Source organism: Bubalus bubalis, chromosome 15 (assembly GCF_019923935.1).
Source record: "Bubalus bubalis isolate 160015118507 breed Murrah chromosome 15, NDDB_SH_1, whole genome shotgun sequence".
Classification (NCBI taxonomy): Eukaryota; Metazoa; Chordata; class Mammalia; order Artiodactyla; family Bovidae; genus Bubalus; species Bubalus bubalis.
The window spans coordinates 57,063,229-57,077,945 of NC_059171.1; the positions used below are offsets into that span (position 1 = coordinate 57,063,229).

Sequence of the window (14,717 nt, forward strand, 5' to 3'; positions counted from 1 at the left end):
CAGAGAGCAAAATGTTCACCAGCAGCTTGACGTCAGCATGAAAAAATAAACTAGCTTGATCTGGAACAGCATGGGCACAGTCTGCTTACCGGAACTGGGCTTGTCTGTTTGGTACCATGAAAGTTTTCTCTATTAGCTAAGTGCTCATAAAATGAACTTCTTTTCACGCTAACCAAACTAGAGTGACTGAAAAAAAAAATTCAGTCCCTATAAAACAGGAAGAGATGAAAAACTGAAATGTGATCTGGTTTACAAAAGCTTTTTTCCAGTGCCCCTGGAGGATCAGTTATTTTCATGGATAGAAATTGATTTGGAAATGAAAGTACATGGAATAAATACTACTGCAGAATAGCAGAATGGTGAGATACCTAAAATGCTTTCACTTCTCACAACATTGCACTGAATTTTTTAAAATTATTTGTTTAGTGTTAACTTAGTAAATTCTGTGTGCTTGACAAGTATTAAGTACTGGGGATAGAAAAGTAAATAGGAATGTCCCTGCCCTCTAATAGTTCATAGTCTGATATAGGAGCTAGGTAGCATAGAACAGTGCCCACACAATGAGATACAGGCTGCAGTAAGCGCATGATGCTGTAGTGAACTTACTGAGGCACAGAGAAGGGACCCTAGATCATAAGTGGCTTTGGGGAAGGCTTACCTTCTGGTGGGAAGATGCTTCTTGTCTGAGAGAATCACATTTATGCCTGCTGTTCAATCATAGTTTTAGTATGTCCCTCACTTTTAGAAGTGTTCCAAGTTGGCCTATCAATTCAGTGACCATCTTATTACTAGAAAATAGGACAAGAACTCACATGGACTGGGAGATGGAAAGGTATTCCAGGCAGAGGGAATGAGTGGGAGGAACAGAGGTGGGAGTTTGCTGGTCGTATGTCAGTAGTGACAAGAGATGTAGATGGGAGTGGTGTTAAAAACATTTAACACTGGCATGGCACTGGCACTGGCCATTTAGAGTTGGGCACCATCCATAAATAAGTGACATCACTGTTCATATCATGAAGGACCTTGTGTTTTGAACTAAGTAATTGAAATTTGTCTTGAAAACCTTAGGGAGCATTGAAAGTGGAGGAGAAGAAAGACCAGTTTAGTATACTCAGTCTGGCTTAGTCTAGCAGTGAACAGAAAGGTAAGGGACTAACTTTGAGAATCAGTTAGTCATGGATGTTGTACCAGGCATTTCCCCTAGCAGTTCTGGTCTTCACAACAATCCTGTGACATGGCCACTGAAGCTCACAGAGGCTATGCCTTCCTACATTTACAGCTCAGTTCAGTTCAGTCAGCTCAGTCGTGTCCGACTCTTTGCGACCCCATGAATCGCAGCACGCCAGGCCTCCCTGTCCATCACCAACTCCTGGAGTCCACCCAAACCCATGTCCATTGAGTCAGTGATGCCATTCAAACATCTCATCTTCCGCCATCCCCTTCTCCTCCTGCGCTCAGTCTTTCCCAGCATCAGGGTCTTTTCCAATGAGTCAGCTCTTTGCATGAGGTGGCCAAAGTATTGGAGTTTCAGCTTCAACATCAGTCCTTCCAATGAACACCCAGGACTGATTTTCTTTAGGATGGACTGGTTGGATCTATTCGCAGATATTGAGTGGCAAACCTGAGTTTCTAACCCTGCTCTGAATTATTCAATTCTGTGGGGCTTCCCAGATGGCGCTGCTGCTGCTGCTGCTAAGTCGCTTCAGTCGTGTCCGACTCTGTGCGACCCCATAGACAGCAGCTCACCAGGCTCCGCTGTCCCTGGGATTCTCCAGGCAAGAACACCGGAATGGATCGTCATTTCCTTCTCCAATGCCTGAAAGTGAAAAGTGAAAGTGAAGTTGCTCAGCCGTGTCCGACTCTTTGCGACCCCATGAACTGCAGCCTACATAAAGAACCTGCCTGTCAATACCAATGCAGGAGCTGTAAGAGACACAGGTTTGATCCCTGGGTTGGGAAGATTCCCTGGAGAAGGAAATGGCAATCCATTACAGTATTCATGCCTGGAGAATCCCGTGGGCAGAGGAGCCTGCTGGGCTACATTCATAGGATTGCAAAGAGTCGGACATGACTGAAGTGACTTCAGTTCAGTTCAGTCGCTCAGTCATGTCCTACTCTTTGCAACCCCATGGACTGCAGCATGCCAGGGGGCATGTCCATCACCAACTCTCGGAGTTTAGAAGTGACTTAGCATGCACATAATCTTCCTGTCCATCACCAACTCTCGGAATTTAGAAGTGACTTAGCATGCACGTAATCTCCCTAATACACTTTCTGCCTCTAGTAACTGTTCTGATCCCATTAGAATTGACTATGGAATAAAGTATTCCATTGTCATTAAGTGAGTATTGTCATTGAAATAATGAAGTCTGCTGACCTGGTAGTTGTTGAATTGGTTTTGATATTCATTAATTTTATACTCACATTGGGTTACCAGAAAGTTCCATGTTGATTGATCCTCTTCTAGTACTAATACTAGTAAGTACTTTTCTGTCCTCAAACAGACCTGGAATTGAGCCTCTGCTCTACCCCTTCCAAGTGACCTAATTCTTTAAGGCTCAGTTTCCTTTTTGGTCAAAGGACGTGAATACTGCCTGCCTCACAGAGCTGTTGGAAGGATTAAATGAGTGAATGCATGTGTGCACCTAGCACACAGTGAGTATAAAGTAGGTGTTAGCTGCTGTCACTGTGAACGGGGCCTGGCACACAGCAGGTGCAAAAGGAGCATTTGTTGAATGATTGAATGAGTGAGTACCACGTTTTTGTCTGGGACTGTGTTGATTACCATTACATTTACTGTAACAGCAAGACCATGCTAGATGGTGCACCCCTGACTGTCTTGTGTGACTGTCCATGTGCTGACTGTCTTGCAATTTTTCAGCAAAAGAGCATCATATGGTGCCATTCAGAAAGTAAAACAAAGGAAACCAGTCTCTCCTCACCATGCAGTATAAATAAGGCTTTGAGTGGAAGCAGACTTGGAATTTCCAGCAACAAGACTTCCTGTTTCGGGTTAGACATGTTTCTGGCACTGTATCATGCTATAAGAAGGATGTTGTCCAAAGGGAGGATGAACTATTTGGGAGAATGCTACCATAAAAAAAACAAAATTCAAATGGGAGTGGGAATATAACCTAGGGGGATAGTTAGAACTACTGTAAACATGAAGACAATAAGAAAACTCTATAAATACATGTAATGAATATGCCTTGGATGGGCACATCTTACGCATGAAGTCTTAAGCTAAAGCAAGGAAAATTACGTCATAATCTTCATAACATATGATAAGTCAGCAGGGAAAGCTACATGGGATCATGGGTTAAATATCAAAGAAGATAATATAAAAATAAATATACCTATATAGTATTTGAAATCTCAAAGAAAATTTAGAAATTCTTCTCCTTTTGATAAAACAAATGGATTGAGTAACTTTTTAAGTTCCTTAAAGTGAAAGATCCAGAGCTTTGTTTCCATTCCTAATGGACAGATTTACACTCAGTGACTTGAAAGATTTAATCCAGTTCTTTAAAATGTCAGTATGTTTTCATTCAGAAAATAGAAACTCTCTGGCTGGAGCCTGAAAAAAAATATATATGATCTCAAAAGAGAAATGGAGTATATCTAAACTGAACTTCTTATGTTTTTAATCGGTCAGGTTTACCCTGAATATACCAAAATATATTTCAACACCTGTCCTACCATTAGGAGAGTTTAATGACCAGAAGTCTATTCCTGTAACATCATTGTTATATTTAGTCTCAATGTTATTTTCTGAGTAATAATAATAGGGAAGTGAGAATCTCCATCTTAATAATTCTGTACCTTCCTATTTGTATTTTTATTTGGTTCCCTCACTTTTAATCTAAAAATTATTCAATAATTGTTTGACTTCAACTCTTTTTTAAAAAAGTTTTCATCCCACTCAATTGTCACCTAAGCAGTCTAAATACAACTTCTCTATTAATCTTTTTCTACATCTGTCGTTCAAGTCTCAGAACCTTCTCAATGTTCTGAACTTCTAAGTCTCACATTTTTCTTGTTTTGAACAGAGCATGTTCTTCCAGACCAGACATGTGTGAAAAATAGTCTCACCTTTTCCTCTATGTGTCAGATACTGAAGAATGTTCACTGTGCTTTAAAAGGAATACTAGAAATAAAAGAGGCAACCCCCCAAAAAATGACTTTCATACTTTTCATTCCAGGTCTATGCAGGATTTAGGTACTGTGGTGAATGAGGTGAGAGCTGATACGATGTGGAAATAGTGAGCTTAGGTAAGGATTGCCAGCAAGTTTGAATGTACTTCTCGAATTGTTCTCTTAGCCGATGGATTCAGAAAAACTTGTCTACAACATAAGTCAGAGGAATGTTCTGAACCAATCATTTGAAAGTGCACTGAGTCTCAGTGACATAGTATAGTTTTACAGCTTTTTGCTTTATAGAAATTCAGAAATTACTTGGAAATTCATTTAAAAAACAAGAGTTCTACATGGACTCAGAAATCATTGCTCATGATTTTCTGATATCAGACACTAGTGTCATGGATCAAGTGTGTTTTCATAATTTAGTTAAAAGTTATTTCCACTAAGTGCACCAGGATTGATTTGGAGTGATAGCTAAGCTTCTATCCACACATTCTTTTCTTTCTTAAATAATGTATAATGAAAATGGATTTCTTTTGGGATTAATGAAATTTTCTCGAAACTTGCATGAAAGTGAAAGTGAAGTCACTCAGTCCTATCCGACTCTTTGTGACCCCATGCCAGGCTCCTCCATCCATGGGATTTTCAAGGCAAGAGTACTGGAGTGGGTTGCCATTTCCTTCTCCAGGGGATCTTCCCAACCCAGGGATTGAACCCAGGTCTCTGTCATTGTAGGCAGATGCTTTTACCGTCTGAGTGGTATTTTCATGATATTGAAAAATCTTGGTTCTTCTATTACTATTTCATAAATTTGTTTATGTCACTGCATAGACATTTAAAATAGAACTAAATGACTCAATAATATAATGGAAGCATAATAAAGACAGTAAAGACAGGATGAAATGTAGTATTAGTTAAGAGCTGTTACTTACTAACCTTGGGTGACTCACCTGGCACTGTCTTGGTCCAGGTGCCCCGGAAAGGAGAGCCCATAATGAATGCTTGCATGTTAACACCAGGAGTGCAAGTCCAGGGAATCCAGAGTGAGGGGGAAGGACCACGGCAGGGAGGTGGGAAGAACAAAACATGGTGTGTGCTTCCAAGCGTAGTAGCTGTGCAGCAGACCACTGCTGCTTGTTAGGCCAAAGGGTGTTCTCTGAAGAGGCCACAGGGCCTGCCATGGGCCGGTCCTCTCCACTGGGCAGTACCTACCCAACTCTTGAGGTGCGTTACCAGCTCTTCTGCACAGACTCTGCGGGAGGCGGGGCCTCTCGATGTCAGTTGGTGTGGATTTGGGGCACCTCTAACTGTACTGTGGTGGCAGTAGGCATGGAGAGCTGGGGACTTTTATTTCCATGAGAACTATGAAATTAAAAGCCAGTGGCCAAGGCCTGAGGGTCAGGCAGGCTGTGCAGGCCTGGGGGACATGTGATTGGATCCATCACAGACAGGTTACTTAACTCCTCTGTGTCTTAGTTTCGTCATCTGTAATGGGATTAACAGTAGTCACCATATTACAGCTGTTCCAAAAACTAAATGGCTTAATATGTGGTTGGAAAGTGCCCATAGAGGTTAAAAGTGTTTTGAATCATGATGGCATGACTTAAGTGTGGAGCCATGAAGTGTGACTTTAAGTGTGCCACTTAAAATAATACAGAGTACATTTGCGCTAATAAATTTGGTGTGTTGCCTAAAAAAGCAAACAAACATTGCATTGTAACCATACCATTAACAGCAGATGGAGATAGTTGCTACCATGCCATTGGGCCTTGGTGTAGGACAGCATCTATGAGGATAGGATCAAGATATATGCATAATATTGTTACTGAAGATGTCAGTTATTAAAGTTAACAACAGAAACATGATACACGGTTCTTCCCCAAATAAATGTATCACTAGGACAAAGATGAGAGTATAGATTCAGTTCCCAAACACAGCTCAGATTCTCAGTGGTGGGTCCAGTGTTGCACTTGTGGAGGTGATATTCTCTCTTTCCCCCTCCAGTGGCCAAGTCGTCAAGCTCCACTCTGCCCAGATCATATTTCCTCTCCATGCCATTCAGATCTGCAGCAGAGTGTTTACCACTCAAGTTCAAGTGATGGAAGCCAACCAAGAGGGGTCTCTCTTTTGTGGTTCAGCTCTGTGTGCTCCCAGGTTGTCACGCACATCCATTCAAAGCACCGGCAGTAGTCGTTTCCTCTTCGCTGGTGTTGACGGGCTGTGCTCTGCAGGTCTCCCTTCAGGGTCCGTGAGCACTTTCCAGGCCCCTTTGCACAGTGCCAGTTTCATTCAGTCTGGCTCGGCATGGAGGCGGACTGCCTCAGCCCCTCTCACATTTCCACGGTCAGCCTTGGAACTGGAAGATAAATAAACACACACTCCCTCTCCAGTGTCTCCTGAGCTTGTTCCTGGAGAATGGAGGATGCCTAGGAAGCTGAGAGCTCACCTCAGTCTATTTTTGTTGGCTGCACGTTACTCTGCGCGTGAACCGTGGTGACAGCTGCGCTCAGCGCCTGCGCCCACCCCTCACTTTCCAAATGCTTTGCTCTACATGAAAGAGCAGAGCCTTTGATTTCATTGACCACACTTAAACGATTTCTTTCATTACCCCCCCAAAAAAGAGATAACTTTTAATCTCACATTGAGCCAAGTAATACAAAACTGGATATTTTATTTTGAGGATATTGCCCTGTCTTATAATGATTTATAGTCTTCTAAGAAATGTCACATTAACTCCCTGTTATAAACATTTCCATTTTTAGCTTCTTTAAAAAAAAAAAAAAAAAAAAAAAAACAAAGTATCCAATATTCCTCCAGAAAACACCCAGAAATATAAGATTTTCACTTTTACAGGGGATACAATGCAATACTGTTCATGAATCCCATGAGGCCCCCATTCTTCCCCAGCAGCAGTTTTCTGGTTTTCTTCTAATGGTTTCCCTAAAAAGATTCCATTTCCTCTACCAGTGCCAATGATTGATTTATACTTCATATTCTATCTTTGATTTTTCTTATGTTTAGTGGTTTTGGGAGCCTAATATTACTCATTTCTGCTCATCGTTTACTCTGTTCAGATGGTGTTGGATGTCTACTTTCAGTTTTAAATAGAAGAAATAATAACTACCTAGTTTGAAAAGCTCTTTGGGATTATGGGTTTGGTTAATATCCTCTGAAAACAATTTTTAAAAACTGTAGTGGAAGATTATGAATGACTTTTTATGCGATTGCATCCCCTGGTGCTTTGAAATAAAAACACGCGAAAGAGTCTAAAGCACTTGGTCAGACAGGCTAATCCCAAGTTGATGCCATTTACATTTAGATTTAAATAAGTCAGCCTATTTATTCCTTCAAACTTTGCTTCGGGTTTTAAATTGAGAATACACAGAAATTAAAAGTCCTAAGATGCTTAGATGTATTTTGAAAAGTTATAATGCCTAAATTCAGCTGAATTCTAAAAATAATAGCTGTGACAAATGCAAGGAGTAAGGCGATGCAGTTAGTTATTTTTAATAAAAGAATATTATTACAACAATTATGAATAAGGTTTATCTAATATGTGGTCCAGATGAAGTGAACTGGGGTCATTAGTGTAGTAATGCAAATACTTTGCCTTTTAGACTGCGGGGCATGCAAACAAGCCACACACAAAGCCTTGTGGATCTGGTCCCCCACCTATTATTTGTGATGGAGTTTAAAACAGTAGCCGTAGAGTCTAATCCCTCACTTTTAATGGGTGATGGAGTATAAAGCAGCATGTCATAATGAAACACTCTTCTACTAGAAATCTAGACTTTGATTCTATACCCAGATGGACTGCATGACCAATAAAAAGTCTGTTTCTTAAGTCATAACCCCAGGGGTTCAGACATGACACCTTTGGGGACCTTTCCAAGACCGAAATTCTAGGACTCTATCCACTATAATTCAACTTCAGATGGCAGCTAGATATAAACCCAAGACATGGATGCATTCTAAGAATGTTGCATCAGCAGAAGACCTATTGAGATCCCTGGAACCAGCTTCTGGACAGGGTGTGGTTGGGTGGAGCTGTAAAAAGTACAAGGATGATGTTAACCTGTTGGGGTCTTGCAGGGAGACGGTGAGCTGGGGCACCGGAATCTTGGCTTATTTTTCTTCTTGAGCTCAAGAGTTTGTCCAAACACAAAGAGGAATGACCAGGCTTGTTTTGACATATGTGTATCTTTGTTTGGTAACTTGGAATTCTTCAGAAAGAGACCTTAAGTTAATTTACAGTGAGATCTCTTGATTCTTGGTCAATCTGCATGTTTTTTAATTGAATAAAAAATCTTGAGGAAGAACAGGTTCCAGCATTTAAGTATTGCTGTCTTGGCTATTTCTATACCTTTTTTTTCTTTGTAAGAGCTTCTGCTCCTATTGTAATTCTGCTCCAGTTTTAATCTACTGTAAGACTATGAATTGTTCGCATTTAAAAGCCTTCAAACCATTTTCTAAAAGCTGAATATTCTCCCTCCTCTCAAGTCAATGCCTTCTGCAGGAAGAGGATCTATGCAATCAAGCAAATACAGTTTAATTTTTGTTAATTATACATTTCCTGAGGACTTTTTATGTGCTATCCCTAAGCCATAAGGACACTAAAGATTACCAAGATGCGTACTCTCTTCTGGTAGCTCACAGCCCTAGGGAGTTAATCCCCCAATAACAAAACCTGCCTGGAACCAGAGGGCTACCTTGGGGAGCCCAGAAGCTAGAGACAGCCCAACCCTGACTAAGGGGAACTGAAGGATCTAAGAAACATTTCAAGAGAAGGAAGACAGTCTGGACAAAGAGGTGTAGATGTATGTGACATATACTGGGTCACAGGGAGTGGTTGTGGTGAGGCCAGACACTCTCATAGCAAAAAAATCAAGGTCATCTCTTTTTGCATCTCTACATTGCTGGTCTTCCAGAGATAAGCTTTCAGAGGAGTTGTGAATATCTTGATAGTAATAGAAGTGGTAGGGAAAGGAAGGGAGGATTTATTACAAGGAGTTGACTCATGTGATTATGGAGGCTGAGAAGTCCCCAGATGTGTAGTTGGGAAGCTGGAGACCAAGAGTTTTTTTGGGTTTTTTTCTTCATTAAAAAATATTCAAACAATAACAAATGATATAGTTCCCATCCAAAAGCTGGCAGGCTTGAGACCCAGAAGAGCTGATGTTTCAGTTTGAGTCTGAAGGCAGGAAGACAGGTGTTCAGGTCAAGCAGTCAGGCAGGAAGATTTCCCTTTTACACTCAGGAGTGTCAGCTTTTTCTGTTCTATTCAGACATTCAACTGATTGGATGAGGCCCACCCACAGTAGGGAGGGCAATCTGCTTTATTCATTTTTACCAATTGAGATGTTAATTTTGTCCAAAGACCCTCATAGACACACCCAGAATATTTGTCCAAACATCTGGACATTGGTGGCCCAGCTAAATTGACACATAAAATTAACCAGCAAACCACCTCCCTGTCTTTTAAGGCTTACTTATAAAGCATCCAGGAATATTCTCCCAGCCTGATTACTAAATTGTCAGCTCACTGGGACTCTTGTTCTTTGAAAGCTGGTGGCTCAGCTGTTAAAGAATCTGCCTGCGATGTGGATGACCTGGGTTCAATTCCTGGGTTGGTGAGATTCCCTGGAGAAGGGAATGGCTACCCACTCCAGTATTCTGGCCTGGAGAATTCCATGGACTGTATAGTCCATGGGGTTGCAAAGAGTGGGACACGACTGAGCAACTTTCACTTTCCCCATAGAAATTCTGTACGATATCTTAACATCATTGAGATACTGTCATCAGTCTTTTCTGATAATATATTGGCATTGTTTTCAGAATTGATAGCTAACTCATCATTTATGGCTCAGAATATATTTATATTTGTTTTGGGAGTTACATGCATATGTTGTAAAACCAGGCTTCTTGGCTTTGAATCCCAGCCCTGCCTCTTAGTAGCTGTGTAACTTTGAGCATCTAGCTTTACTTCTCTCTGCCTTTATGGGTAGTAATAATACCTAACTCTTTGTTGTTGTGAAGATTAAATCACTTAATACATATCAGTTAATGCATGTAAAGATACAGGTAGGTTGTGTGTGTGTGCTAAGTCAATTTAATTGCGTCGAACTCTTTGTGACCCTATGGACAGTGGCCCACCAGCTCTTTTGTCCATAGGGATTCTCCAGGCAAGAAAACTCGTTACAGATACATAGAACGTATTTGAAAAAAAATAGTTTTTCCTTTAGCAGAGTATCTTTTACTTAAAATGCTGTTTCAGCCTTGGCTCAATATTACTTAAGTGCTGATACTTTTTTGAGGAAAGAGTTCTTAGGAGCAGTAAGTTGAATATACTCAATTAGCACACATTTTGGATAGACTAAAACCAAAACTTCAAAGCTTTAGTTGGCTTGAAAATGACACCAGATTTAGAAAATGAGTAAGAGAAGATGAAATAGAAAGTAACACATTTATAGAATATGCATAGGCAGTGGAGTGTTTGATTCACTTCACTACTTCTGTTCAGTTTAGTTTGCTACAGTCAGAGAAACTGTCCATATTTTAAATGATTCTTTGGCATCTTAACATTAAAAACATTTATAAACAAACCAACAGTGGGCGGGGGTGGAGAAATGCTAAATGATGCTCTTTGTTAGGTTTTGAGCTGGTAGAAGTGACAGGCGGATCTCGTGAGGCTAGACTATCTTGGGTTGAAGGCATTCACCTGACTGATGGAAAACCAACTGTGGGTAAGTCAATCGGACTCAGGGCTCCTAAGCCAGATGACAGAGCAACTAAAATGTCCAGATCTTCTTTTCTGGGTGTGCTATTTCTGATTTGTCCTAACAACCACATCTTTCAATGAGTGATATCAGATCTGTTTAGATACGTCTATTCACATAACATGAAATATAAATATTTTCAAGACGATGCGTGAGGAAATCTTTTGGTTCTTTGAACTTAATGAGTGCCTCGAGTGTCCTTAGGGAGGTCTTTCTGTACAGCTCATGTTTATGTGGATCTTCAGGGCACCCAGTGCTGCGGACTACAGTTCAGAGCCAGTTCCAGAACTGAGGCATGTCCATTTTGTTGCTAGCAGCTCACAGGTGGTGGAATGCTGTGTCTATAATTATTCTCATGCTGTACAAGCATGTCCACAGCACCGCACCTTCTACCTCCGTCACTAACTCTATTCTGTCTTGAAAAATAACCTTCCAGATATTCAAATTCCCATGTCTGAAATAGTCTGGCAGTGAAAGTATATTCAGACTCAGCTCTTTGAAGCTGGCTGTATTAGTCTGTTTGATTATTTCCTTGGGAAAATTCTTCCTTTAACTAAAAGGGAAATGCTTTACCCATTTATCAAGTAACTAAAGACAGCACTTTTAAGCTGAGGATTAAGTCTGAATGGAGTGATTACTGCTTTCAAAAACCCAAATAATGAAAAGTTTGTTGTTGATGTTGTTATTGTTATTGTTGCTTGAACTCTTCTACAGTTTTGTACACGAACTGCCCCCAGGAATTTTCTCCTCCCATCTTGCTCCTAACTTGTGAATTTGTATATGGATTTCTATGCATTTGTAATACTTACATTAATTCTATGTCTTTGAAAATCTTGCGAGAGGAAAATGTGATCATTGAGTCTGTATATTTGTATTGTTATCCATTGTTATTACCATTCTTAGACATGCTTGTAGTGTCACGTGCTCTTCTCAAATATTGTTATAAAGTTAAAATTTTTTAATCGTAAGGCTATTGTGGTGAAGCCAATTTTAGTCTATTATGAAAACTCTGCACTTTTTCATTTTTGAGAACCAAACTCAGAATGTGTTGAGCTGTGCCTTAGTATATTTTCCATTATTCTTTTCTTTCAGAAATCATGCCATCCATTTAATACTTCATTACAGCTGAACTGCAATATGTATATATGTGGTATGCAGAATGAGCCATTTTGTTTTAAAACAGATTGCAGATGAAAGGAAACCATTCATTTCTTGCTGGCTTGCTGTAATTACTAGAGCACTAATTACTCCAAATCACTGACATCCAGGGTCAGGAAAGATGACAACAGAAGCATCAAAGAATAGACATGGTTCTCTTGCTGTGACAGATTTTCCATATTTCCAACCACAGTATTTTGTTTTATGGCTACTGTTTTCCAGTTTGATGGTGAAAAAAAACAAACAAAAAAAAACAAAACACAAAAACCAACAACAAACATACACACAGTCAAGATTGCTGAATGTTTACTATTATTTCATTCGCAGTTTGACGGTGAGAACATGTATATGAGCATGACAGAGCCGAGCCAGGACTATGTGCCAGCCAGCCAGGTGGGTTAATTAATCTTCTCTGCCTTGTTTCAAATTGTAATTAAACAAATTCAAAGAGTTGCATTGCAAATGAGTAGCACTATCAGTAACTGCCGCAATCAGGAATAATCATAATTTATAAACAAAGCATTTAAGCCTTGTTTCCAGTTAATGAGATCGCGCTGATAAAACCCCAGAGTTGGCATTTGTTGAAAGATAATACCTTGTTTCCTCTCCAGAACGGCAAGCAGCTGTTTTGCCAGCATGATCTTTCCTAAACAGTTGTTTTACCTTTAGGAAATAAAGTCTTTACAGGTGCAGGTTATTTGAGCTTCTGACTGTAGACGAGTTAATCATTATAAGCTACACATGTCACAGATAACTTTAATTATCAACTATTGGGGAATTTCAATAAAATGTTACATTGATCACCAGAATCCCACAGCCAGAGAGTGCTCTATGGCTGCTTTCAAGCCAAAACACCCTGGTATTATGGAAACATTTCAAGGGCACATCTGTATCCATTTCACTGGGAATGGTTGACAAGGTGTTTAATCATGAGAAGTGACAACGAAAGTCCAATGAAAATGTAAATGGTTACATTTATAAAAGTGAATGTTTGGCTATTTATTTTTAGATACTTAAGACCAGACCTTTTGATCCAGAGAGGGTATTTGAAGCAAAATAGTAACTGCCCTCTGGGGCCACTATAACATGATATGTAAGAATACTGTAAGTAAAAATAAATGAATGAATAAATGAGAGTGAGGAAGAGTTCACAGGAGCATATTGTGGACTTGAACATATTTTTTCTGGAAGAGTGAAAACCATGGTAGCCTGGAGTTTCATGTGTCAATAACTATAATGTAAACTCAAACATTGAAAACAGTTGTTTTCAATGCCCACATATCCGCCCAAATACATTTGATAACTGAGAGGGGTGGGGAAAAAGAGAACAAAAGTAAAACTATTTTTCTTCATGGTGGTTGTCAGTGAATTAAATCTAATATATATGTCAGGGGTGCACTTCACGGGGCTTTAAAATTTCTCTAAGAACAAAATGTCTCAGGCTTAACTCAAAACAGAGGCAGGCCTGCCTCTCCATGAACTTTGCATTTAGAAGTCATTATGATCACTGCCTTCTCTGGTAGACATTCTGGAAACTACACAGTATTGTTCAGATGAGAAGGTCATCATTGAGTTCAAATACCCAGTCTACATTTCCTTCCATTCAACAGAGTCAATCACTCTCAGAATACCTTTGGAAGGTTGGGCTTCGTGTTTAGAATCATTACTTAAACTGAATTCATTCAACTAAGTAGCCGCCAAGATCCATAGGTAGTTCTGAATAGGACTGTTTGATTAAAAAATGAAAAATGTTACTATTAATTTTCTTCTAACCATCAATCCCAAAACTGTACTGACAAGTTTAGTATTACTATTAGATGAAAGCAACCTGGTATCATCTCTTTGGTGCCTTTAGGGTTTTGAAGTGTAAGGGCTAATTGAATTTGTTTGAAACAGTAGGAACACAAACTCAATAAATGATTGCTGTTATAAAGCAGCTGCTCCCTTTCGGAGAATCATTATGTCCGTCTTAAAGACTTTTGGATAAAGGATTGGAAATTCAAAGCATATACATCATAACAACTTGGCTCTTCAGATTTTTAAATTCAAGTACCATGAATTCTATTAATCCCTGACTAAAATCAAACAATGTTATTTTTCTTAATATTTCAGTCCAGTTACCAAGAATGTTTTAAATACCAGTGATAATTTATGGAGGAGTCAGGAGCTCCAAATACTTTATGTGCTTTGTAAAGATATGACAGGTTTGTGTGCCAGAAGCAAACTATTTTTTAATAATGCAGCACATATGAAAATGTTTTTAAAATGTGCTATTGAAAAAATTCGACTAATGTAAGATAATACATACCATGGCAGGGAATAAGCTTCACAAATTATGTAAGTTGAATGGCCTTTACTAAATTTTACCCTTAACATTCCTTTTGTTTACTGTAATATGGTGTGTTCAAGAATTCATTACCAGGTATTCTTTTAGGGAATTTTAATCAATTTACCCCTTTCAGCAACAATAAATAAGACTTTAGTCATCTGCAGGGGAAAAAAGATATATAATTTTGTTCCTTTTCCTACACAATATACAATATCAAGCATCTGCATAGTTTAGTAATCCAAGCTTACTTAATATCTCTCAACAATTGTAATTCCTATTCAATTTTCAAATCAGTACATGCTTTGGGACTTACA

At 39.4% G+C, this 14,717-nt stretch overlaps 1 protein-coding gene across 4 annotated transcripts in view; it reads left to right on the plus strand.

Moving 5' to 3' along the window:
- TOX (thymocyte selection associated high mobility group box) overlaps window positions 1-14,717 on the plus strand; it is a 313,399-nt gene that overhangs the window by 134,040 nt on the left and 164,642 nt on the right. For 2 of the 4 annotated variants that reach the window (XM_006043079.4, XM_006043080.4), the window contains exon 2: window positions 12,402-12,467. The exons of 1 other annotated variant lie outside the window; for it this stretch is intronic. In XM_006043079.4, the coding sequence (XP_006043141.1) occupies window positions 12,402-12,467 (66 nt within the window). Of the gene's footprint in view, window positions 1-10,678; window positions 10,884-12,401; window positions 12,468-14,717 lie in introns of those variants that run through there. One more of the 4 variants, XM_025265365.3, reaches the window with a different exon arrangement.